This window comes from Ipomoea triloba, chromosome 13, assembly GCF_003576645.1.
Source record: "Ipomoea triloba cultivar NCNSP0323 chromosome 13, ASM357664v1".
NCBI classification, from domain to species: domain Eukaryota; kingdom Viridiplantae; phylum Streptophyta; class Magnoliopsida; order Solanales; family Convolvulaceae; genus Ipomoea; species Ipomoea triloba.
Window position 1 is genome coordinate 11,789,736 of NC_044928.1, and position 10,319 is coordinate 11,800,054.

At 34.8% G+C, this 10,319-nt stretch overlaps 2 protein-coding genes across 4 annotated transcripts; both read right to left on the reverse strand.

The window, feature by feature from the left end:
• Positions 1 to 312: 312 nt before the first annotated feature.
• LOC116002179 (RING-H2 finger protein ATL22-like) lies at positions 313 to 2,497 on the reverse strand. The gene is made up of 2 exons (XM_031242244.1): positions 1,709 to 2,497; positions 313 to 828 (listed from the first exon to the last, which is right to left on the reverse strand). Exons 1-2 carry the CDS (start codon positions 2,343 to 2,345, stop codon positions 650 to 652), a joined length of 816 nt encoding a protein of 271 aa, XP_031098104.1. The 5' UTR covers positions 2,346 to 2,497; the 3' UTR covers positions 313 to 649.
• Positions 2,498 to 3,324: 827 nt separating this feature from the next.
• LOC116002180 (deSI-like protein At4g17486) lies at positions 3,325 to 7,641 on the reverse strand. 3 transcript variants are annotated; one of them, XM_031242245.1, is made up of 5 exons: positions 7,478 to 7,641; positions 6,937 to 7,211; positions 4,727 to 5,014; positions 4,429 to 4,509; positions 3,325 to 3,750 (listed from the first exon to the last, which is right to left on the reverse strand). In XM_031242245.1, the coding sequence occupies exons 2-5, from the start codon at positions 7,091 to 7,093 to the stop codon at positions 3,608 to 3,610; spliced, it is 669 nt and encodes a 222-aa protein (XP_031098105.1). In that variant the 5' UTR covers positions 7,094 to 7,211; positions 7,478 to 7,641; the 3' UTR covers positions 3,325 to 3,607. The 3 variants fall into 3 exon arrangements, with proteins under 3 accessions (XP_031098105.1, XP_031098107.1, XP_031098106.1); XM_031242247.1 differs by having other exon boundaries at positions 6,937 to 7,314; XM_031242246.1 differs by having other exon boundaries at positions 7,418 to 7,641.
• Positions 7,642 to 10,319: the final 2,678 nt, after the last annotated feature.

Sequence of the window (10,319 nt, forward strand, 5' to 3'; positions counted from 1 at the left end):
CTTGACCTCGCAGTCTTTCTTTCATCAATTGCCTCCGTTCAGTCTACTTCATCCGAGTCATCCATCCGGCCAGTCTCATATCCCATCATTTACCATTATTATGATTTTTAGGTTAAACTTTTGTGTCATAATTATTAATCTATTATATTCCTTTCAAACACTATATTATTTATTTATATCTATGTCAAGTAATGATGAAATGAAAATTAAGCAAATATTAACTTTTTAGTCTGACAATTTGTGTAATCACATCTGTTAAACCAAACAAATGAAATCAATTTAATTGTACAATTATTGAATTTAACAGTTATGTTTACGCTCATCATTTTCATTCATTCTTCACGCTCACACACATAATTTGCATCAGTGAGTATTTATATTAACTCGACCAAATGTGTGAGTGAGTACATGAGGCCATGGGTATGATAAGGCCAAGTGTGGAATTTATAAATTAGTATCAACTACCAATCATAAAGTATTTGAATTAAGTACAAATATGTATTCATTTACATGTAAAACGTATTGCAAAAATTTAAACGGTATATGTATTTCTTCGTCTTCTTTTAAACTCGACCAAATTTGTTTGTCTCATGCCCTTATGTGGTGAGTCATCAACTAGCTTGACATGAAACATTGAGTCTCCGATCCCCTAGGCCGGGCTTGAGGAGACAGCTTCATATTCTCCTAGCAATGCTTCTACCTTCACTACTTCATCATCTCCATTCTCCATCTTCATCTCCTCATCTGAGATTAATTTCTTGGACTTGGAAGTCCTCACATAATATAACACCACCATAGCAACCAATATAAGCATGGCAACCACCAACACTGCAATACACATACAACACGTACAATTTCTTATTTGCTTGTCAACGTAACACTCAAATTTTTTTATTTTTTTTTTATAGTTTATGTATGTATTTAGTATTGTTGACAAATCACATAGCTTCGATCACTTGAAAAGTGATTGATAGTCTAATTGTTCACAAATTTTAATGACCCTTAGTTTTTTAATTAGGTGGTTGGTATTATTGTCTACTCTTGTAGGTGGTTGATAAAGTTCATTCATATGTGTGTGGGGGGTGTGTGTACGTACTATATGCTCTTTAAGAGTTTAATATAATTTTGGGATGTCTGATTCTGCCTAGCTAGGAATCTAGAAGTCCATTTGCTCCTTAAGAGTTTTTTTTTTTTTTTTTCTGAGTACCTGCTCCTTAAGAGTTTAATATTATTTTTGGGATGTCTGATTCTGCCTAGCTAGGAATCTGGAAGTCCATTGTGGCATGCTTGACCAGCAAAATACTTTCATCTACTAAATATCAGTGTTACAAAAATCTTGTTTAACCACCACCGCCTAAGCCGACTAGGCACTGACTAAGCCGTTTAGTCAGTTGATCAGTTATAATTCATTTTTTTTAAAAAAAAATGTGTTATTTTTACTCAAAACAAAATCATTATTTTGAGTGAAATACTCTAAATATTTTTAAGTTAATATTTAGTATTTTAGTATTAACTATTAAAGTATTAAATAGTTTATAATTATTAGTCTTAAAAGTTTTAAATAAATTTTTTAAAAAATAAAAAATTACACGATCCTCCTATCCTTCAAGGAGCATCTAGCTATTTTTTCAACCATGCTAAATATAGACTTATAGAGTGAGGAGAGGACCAATATAATCTAGATTTGTTGGAAGACAATTAATTATACCTTGATAAGCTGCAATCTTGATGAACATTCCCCCATGGTGGCCTGCTTCTTCAGCACCACTCATCTTCCAAGTCAATCTCAGCCCAAAACTGTTATCATTCAAGTAAGGACTATACGAGAATGGAATGGGCAGAGTCTTGACATGTTGGCAAGATGTTGGAACACTCATACATGTCTCCACAATGTAAAAATGGGAGCCAGAAACACTGAGGCAAGGGACTTGAAGGTAAGGAGCAGGGAGCTCTGCCAAACACTTGAGGTATTTGTATTCCTTCAAGGTGTAGTAGTAAGTGAAGGGTGTATGAGAGAGATTGAGGTTCAAGAACACTTGATGAACGCAGTTTTTGGGGTCCAGGAGATCTACCCTTTGGACATCATAGGAGATTGACTTCACAACTAAGTCTCCATAAGAAGGGAAATGCAAAGTGGTCATGTTGTGTTTGCAGTTTAGGCCAAAACCTGGGACCCCACATTCTTGAGGTTGCTGGTTTTGGATGTGGAATGGGTGTTGGATGGTTAGATCTTCTGATGATGAGCTGTTGTTGCATTTTAATGGTGGACAGTTTGAGGCTGTAGTTGTGGATGGAGAGATTGAGAAGAAAGAAATGAAGAAAAAGAAGGTAAAGATGAAATCCATGAGGATCGGATAGGAGGAGCTAGCAAGAAACTGAGAAAGACAATAAAAGGGAGACTTGATTAGTACTCTGTAATGAATTGTTAAGATTAAGGAACATGAATGGGAAAAAGACAAAAAGTAGAGGTGAGAATCAAAAGTTAATAAACTGAAGTGCTACATCAGCAAGGTATCAAACAAACATGTTTATAACTTACGGAGTATATGTTAAGCTCACAATCTCAACTATTATCAAAGCAAAACAACTTAGGTGAAGTGAGATTGTAGATTGATTAGACTATAATATTATCGACCACATACGTACATTTTTAGATTTCAAAGAAATTACTTGTAATAATATTGGTCGGTTCGCCAACCCAATTCTCACCCATAACCCACTAGTTTTAAAAAATAAATAATAAAAAAAAAAGACTTATCTTTATAAGTCAATATTAAATCGATGAATAAAAATACGAATTACATAGTAACATCTTTTGATTTACAGTGTGGTTTGGGTGAGACTCATTTTGTGACCCAAGGTAAATCAGTCTAAATTACTTATAACAACTCAAAAAAAGGCTAATATGCAACTCTTTTATGGGAATCCAACTTGAAATCTCATGATTATCAATCTAACCTGTAGTGACATCCTTGCACCAAAACTTTGATTACCTCATCTAGAAGGCACTGTTTAAAGTCAGTCAAATTGACCAACTCCAAAGATGACTTCCAAGAAGGGGCAATTTTCCAAGTCAAGATGTTTGTTTCTTGGAAGGCCACAAAGTCTTTCTTTAGAAGTAAATATCCCATCAACATCTTCTTTTGTTTCCGTTAACCACTCATTCTCAGATGTCCTTTTCTGAAGTTCTTATCCATTTATTTCTAGCAAAGGAATAGCTGTGAACACAACCATTAACCATTGAACATTAGTTAGTCTAGTAGTCATAGCAAAGGTATTATTAGCCTGTTAATATGATAAATTAGATCTCTTGCTGGGCATAAATATATAAAGCAATGTGCAGTCTCCTTGTAAACTTAGACAAAGCACATCCTTCAATTTCTTTCCAGTTTCATCAAACATAGAACATCCAAAAAGTAGGATGATAGATATGGCACAGTTGTTCCAGTCATACAATTACAGATTTGGATACATGAATACTGAAGCAACTCATTAAGCTTAGTTGAGATGAAAGATACACACAACTACATTTGACAGCACATCTCATACAAATAACAGGATTCCTGAGAGTTATTTAATGAATCAGAGAGGAATGCGTGGGGTAATGTTAAAGAAGCTCTTTTGATAGTATCACAGTTTTTTGGTTCAAAAATGCCACATCACTATTTCGTGCAGTTAGAAGTTGATGGTCAACCTCCTCCCCATCACTAAGCTCTGTTAAAGATGATGCACCAGAATCTGTCTCATTATCTGCAGTGGCAGCGGAATTTAATCACCAAACCAAGAAGATCATGTCATGAAAACACAACAAATGTCAAAACAAATTATCACCACAAATGAACAACATTCTTTAACAAACAATTATTCATTTCGAGGCATGATTAGCATGTCCAACCCTTTGAGCAAAACTCACACACACAAAAAGCAAAGAAACAATAAGGGCTCGTTTACTAATTGGAAAATTTCTCCAGTTTTCCATTGAAGAACAGAAACAGAATGGAAAATAGAATCATCTATCATAAACAGAATCATCTATCATCTATTTGGCTACATGTCACTGTAACCACATTCTCACCATTATCTACTTACATATTTATTCATTACTATGATTACATTCATTATCATCTTCTTTTACTTATCACCATCTTCTATCTTTTCTACTTGCATTACTTAATTAAACATAACTTCTTTGCTTCTGCTTAAAGTTAGACATTATTCACATTATCAAAATTAAAAATTGAACTCTATACCAAGTTTTATATTTTGATTGAACTCAATTGAAGTTTTCCCCCTCTACTCTTTTATACAAATTTACTATGTAGCACCATGAATAGACTCTCAATTACCACTAGCTCAAGAATTAGATAATAAGATGGTAAAAGCTTTCTACCATGAAATACCACTATGCCATTTGGGATTAAAACCGACCTGAACATGTTTGACGATCAGGAAGACGCCTGACAGCTGTAACCTGAATATTTTCTGGTAATAGACAATTGCAGAATGAGCCTGAAACATCAATGATTAACTGTGTAAGATAAAAGTGACGGGGCAACCTAGATGCAGCCACAAATAGCCAAAATTGGTGCTGCAATGTTTATGAATTTGGGCCAGTAACATATTTTATATTTATCCCACCAGAGGCAAACGTTACCTAACCAATGGCTTCCTAACAGTTAATCCATTAAAAATGGTTAAAATGCAGGCAATAATTTATCCTTCTTACCTACACGTGCCAGGCGATTAACCCATCCAGGAATTGGCTTTCCAGTAAGTTGCATACAGACTTCATCAGTGAAATGGTTGCAATTCTTGGCGATTAAATGATAAGAATCCCCATGATATTTTCTAGAAAGTTGCTCCATAAATGAACGTACTTCTGAAGGAGACATGTCTGTACCGCCTAGCAGTATTGAGCGTCTAAATATGAAGCCTGGGCAGGTTCGTGGTTCAACTTCAAAAACCCCACTACTTGAGAAATCATGGGCTCCATATCCGTATTCCAGACCATGTACTGTGTCAAATAAAAAGCATAATATCACAACTACATTAATGATAGAGAGCATCTATATCAAAAGATCACCAAACTAATCATAACTGTTAAATGTAATATTTGTGGTCACTCCCTACACAAAGTTCTCATGAACATTGCAAAACATATATATGATCCTGAGGGAAATACCAATCTCTTTCTGTAGTGAAGTATTGTCACCCTACAGGTGAGAGATTGCAAAGTTATATAGCAATATGTTGATTGCACACCAAAAAATAAAAAATAAAATCAGAATCTTGAGGTCATGATGGACTACAGGACTAATAGCAGTAAATTGTGTTCAGTGTGTTAGGTTTCAATTCAATGTCTAAAATGAAAGTAACCAGAGGATCAAGGTTATTTTTTATGAAGGCCAAGAAAGGTTGTTATGATCTTCCAAGGGCTTCAATTAGTGCTGAGGTCTTAGTGGGCATATTATAATGGATGAGGATTGAATTGAAGAAGAGTAGAAGAGATGCAATTGTATTGGAATTGGAGAAAGGGATGAAGACGCTACATTACTCGCTTACAACTCATTAGACTCTCTTCACACAGATAAGAGGATCTATTCAAGCTTATCCCTACTTCCTAGGTCTTCCATTGTAAGCACAAAGGGAAAACCACAATAATTACTTGTTATATTGAGAAAGTTGAGAAGAAGGGAATCAAGGGATAAGAAAAAATTTGAGAAAACATCCTAATGAAGAGGCTACATTACTCTTGGCCAGATATGCTTACACCTCATTAGACTCTCTTCACACAGATAAAGGATCTATTCAAGCTTATCCCTACTTCCTAGAATCAGTAGTAACAAAGGAACTCTAGAATTAAACAAAAAGCAAAAGGAACTTCACTTAAACTGCGCAACCCAAAAAATACACCAGAGAAAAACTAAGCAAGCTGGATGGCACAAGCCAGGCTTTGGGTGCATGGTTGATAAAATAAGTTGTATTATTTTCTAAGTAGAACAAAAAAAAAAAAAGACTTCACCTTCTCACACAAAATATAGGATACTAGAGGTGATTTTAATAGAGGTAAGCTTGGTTGAATTAGAAACCTTTTTCATGGCTTAGAAAAGGTCTGGTGATTAAACCAAAGGAAAAAGCAGTAGTATAGTTAAATAAACAGGATTATGAGTGAAGCCATGGAAACACTATTGAAGTTAATATCATGTGTTACCTTAATTTTCTTTATTTATAAGCAAATGTTTCCATTCCTGATACTCCCATAATATTTTATAGTATCTTGTGGAAGGTAATCAAAGCATCATCTTGCAGATACATAGAGCCTGTTTCAATACTCACGTACACAAGACGAATAATACTTATCGGAAAGAAGAAAGTATACAAGATGAATTATAGTCACACATTTCCTTAGCTTAGGAAGCTTGAGGAGAAATTGGATGTAATTGGAGTATTATACTGTCAAATCTTTATCAAGTTTCTAGGGACCAAACAATTCAATGCAGACATATATTGTTCTCTAGTGGTATAATGCATTAAAGATTTGTATCTTGGATAATGCAAACAGTTATATCTTCAACTATATGCACACCTCACAAAGATTTATCTCGACTACATGTTACTTTTGACTGGAAGAATGATAACTAACATCAAGAAAAAGTGATAGGGGTAGAGATCTAGATAAAGATTGAAACTTGCTATTATGTACTGCACAGTCTAACCGCAATACCTCCCAACCTCTCAGGGGAAGGAAGTAACACTACATCATATATGGCAGAGCTATAGTAACTTTGAATTGCCAGAATTCTGTGACAGTGTTGCCTAAGGCTGCAAAGTAAGGCACAGCCAAATATAAACGAATTGTAAATCACTTCTCCAAAATAACAACAAAAATAGGAAATATTGGTTAAAAATAAAACTGAAAACTGAGTACTTTAATACCTTCAATACCAGAGTGAAACACTCCGAGGCCGAACCAATACAGGTAATTGTTTATAGTTGTAAGATCGTAGACATTTAGGTACAATAATGCGCGACTTTTCTCTCCATTGCCGTGCAGCTCCTTGGAAGAACTGGAACTTAACGGAAATAATCGCATCTTATAAATATGACTCAAGCTGAAGCTACCCGCGACCCCTCAATAACCCAACACCTATAGCGGAGTATATGTCTACAATCTCCAAGCTCAATACCCACCAGGCGCAATCAATTAACCCCTACCAAAATTCGAAAATGTAAAGAAACTAGCCATCAGTTCAGAGTACAACTTCACCGGTCCCATAACCATACTGATCTAACGAATGAAAATTTGCAGTTACACTGTAGAAAAAATTGAGCAGGCAAATAGTAAAGATCGAGCTGCTAGGTTAATAATAATAATGAGAATTCAATTATTCAGATAAATATATATATACATACGTACTCCGTATCTAATATGTCTGTGTATGCATGTAAAGGAAGCGAGAGAGGGAAGGGAGATTACAGAGACATAGTACGCGAGTTCCAACAGGCGACGGTGAGAGAAAAGTGCAGCGCCGCCCTAAGATCGCCACCGGGATCGGAGGATTTCGGAGGCGCGTGGGCAGTCCGTGGAGGAGGGAGGTTAAGCCTCACAGGTGGGTGTATAGGTATTTGCTGGCGTTGAGGTGGGAAAAGACGAAAAAAGTGGAAAAGGTTCATTTTGGAGTAAAGATATTGATTTTCCTTTTCTCTACAAAATATATTTAAAAAAAATATTATTTTATTAGGGTTAGCTTAGTCAATTAATTAGTTGTGGATTAAGAATTCCACGTGTTTATTTATTTATTTTAGAAAAAAAAAGAGATGATTATGTTTGTCATACATACATACATACATATATGTGTGTGTGTGGGGCAGAATGTTACCGAAGTAATATTAAGAAAGTAAAATATAATATTGTTTGAGTACAAGAGTTTGTGTATCCCTCTTTTACAACAGGCCTACTACTTTATAGAATGGGTGCAACGATTCATCTCTTATAAATATAACTGACTTCATGATGCCGAGCTTTGAATACACGGGTACAAAGCAGGCTACTGGCGTCTGTTGTAAAATGCAACGTGTGTCTGTATTACAACAGGTGCCTATATATAAGAAACAAACTTTAGGCGTCTGTTGTTCACAGTCGCCTGAGGCGGACTATAGGCGTCTGTTTCAAGAACAAACGCCTATAATAAATTTTTTTTTAAAGAAATAAGTAGAGGCGTCTTATTTTGTCAAAAAAAAAAAAAGTAGAGGCGTCTTATTATGACATTTTCTTATTTTTTTTCAAAAAAAAAAATAAAATTAGCAACTCTACTGCTCCAGTATATTTTCTTTTAACTATATTCAAAATTAAATAATCTAATTTAATCATCCACAATAATCAATTCGTTCCATCTATCAATAATAGTATATATCCTAATTAACTAATAATCATTCATAACAATCCATCAATTCTATTAACTACACAATGCATTTCCTTTTAGTCATATTCAATATAATTCAATTCAATCATCCACAATAATCAATTCAATCCAATAAAGAATATTTCATTTAATTCATTCATCAATACTAATATATTCTAACTAATAATCATCCACAATAATACTTCTCAAGTAAATTAGCAAGCAAGAAAAGTTCTCTCCTTAGGCATTTTGTATAAAAGATACATTCAGCTCGACTTCACAATTTTTTAAGTGATACTACAAGAGATATTGATTCATATGAACAAAAAAAGACAAAGCAAATATAAACAAACTGGCCAGGTAAAATCCAAAGCTAGCAACATCCTTGGGTTTGGAGGTGGTGTCACGCAGCAGGTTGGTGGTGACACGTTACCATCCTTGGGAACTCATCCCTCTAATTTCGTAGGTCAAGGTAATGCTAATATTAGCACTCAAAATGGCAATAATATGAATTTTAGTTTTAGTTCTTTAAATAATGCTACTGTTGTTAGCATTTTGCCTACTGCAATATTTGGTTATTCGAATGTAGTTCCAGTTTGTGCTTCTAATGTTAGTTTAAATAATGCTAATGTTGGCAATAGATTACCTACTATTGATCATGCTGATAATGATAAGACTTTGCCAAGTGTTCATACTGCTAATGACACGAATTTGCCAAGTAATGCCACCTCAACACTTAGGCATGGCTTTAATTCTTTAACTAATGCTATTGGTGCTAGTGTTTTGCCTAATGCAATGCTTGGAAATTCGAACTTAGTTCCAATTAGTACCTCTAATGTGTTCAACATTTACGTTTATTGTGTACCATGATTCGATTGTGTGCTCCATCATATTGTGCACCATTGTTTTCTCTCTTTGATGTTGTTTGTGTTTGTTGGTGACAACAAAAAAGGTTAGGGAAGCACCTTCAGTGGGGTGCTCGTCCCAACTGCCCAATGATGATGAAGATTTTGTTGAAGGTCCGGCTACATAGTACGAACAATGTGGCGCAAGCGTTACGCTTTCTTTCATCTCCTTGTCTACCACCAAGGATTATTTAGATTGTTAGTTTCACGTACTATTTTGGCTTCACTGTTGTTTACCATGATAGTTGCCTAAGTTTCTATTAATTTAGCTTATTTTTGTGATCATTGTTGTGTTATCACATTTTTTTGTGTGCGTTTTTAGGTAAAATTGTATGCAATTTATTCAGCAGTTGTGTGCCTACAGTCATTAACAGTGAACGCGTATTGCTTTTGTGGGCCTGAATTTTTGACACACTCAAACTCAATGCATAGTTCTCGACCTTAGTTTAATATGATAACGTTACCAGTTTTAATTTCGTGCATACGACATTGTCATGTGTGACACACGTTATAACAGTTTAAAGAGTTTAAAGAGCATTGAAATGCTTTTATTTATTCATGTCTAAATGTAATTGAAATTCGATAAACAATTAAAATTAGTTATACAAAATACCATTTATATTTTTTAAACGCATGTGCATAATTTTAACAATTTACAAATACAAAATACCATTTTAATTTTTTTCCCGTTCATAGTTATGCAGTAGCGTGTGTATATCTGTTGTGCAATTTTTCTCATTCGGCGCCCACCCTTAGCCGGTCCACCCCTCAAGTGTTCACGTTCCACTCGTCCATATCTACGATGAGCCTGGGATGGATGACGAGCCTGAACAATATAATCATCACCACCACTAACACCAGCACAACCATAATAGGCCTCATTAGGCATATCCAATACATACTCATAGTTCGATCTGGTTAATTGAGCACACAATATATCAAAATATAACACACATTATAATTGATTGTGGCACCCAACATAGAAAAACAATGCTTAGTGGATCATATCATA

Bases quoted from the DNA above. Each gene is read 5' to 3' on its own strand.
- LOC116002179 (XM_031242244.1), bottom strand. From the start codon at position 2,345: ATGGATTTCATCTTTACCTTCTTTTTCTTCATTTCTTTCTTCTCAATC. The intron at 829-1,708 runs GTATAATTAATT...TGTGTATTGCAG, and splicing joins CAAGATTGCAGCTTATCAAG to TGTTGGTGGTTGCCATGCTT.
- LOC116002180 (XM_031242245.1), bottom strand. From the start codon at position 7,093: ATGCGATTATTTCCGTTAAGTTCCAGTTCTTCCAAGGAGCTGCACGGC. The intron at 5,015-6,936 runs GTATTAAAGTAC...TATTTGACACAG, and splicing joins GTTTCACTCTGGTATTGAAG to TACATGGTCTGGAATACGGA. The intron at 4,510-4,726 runs GTAAGAAGGATA...TTGATGTTTCAG, and splicing joins TAATCGCCTGGCACGTGTAG to GCTCATTCTGCAATTGTCTA.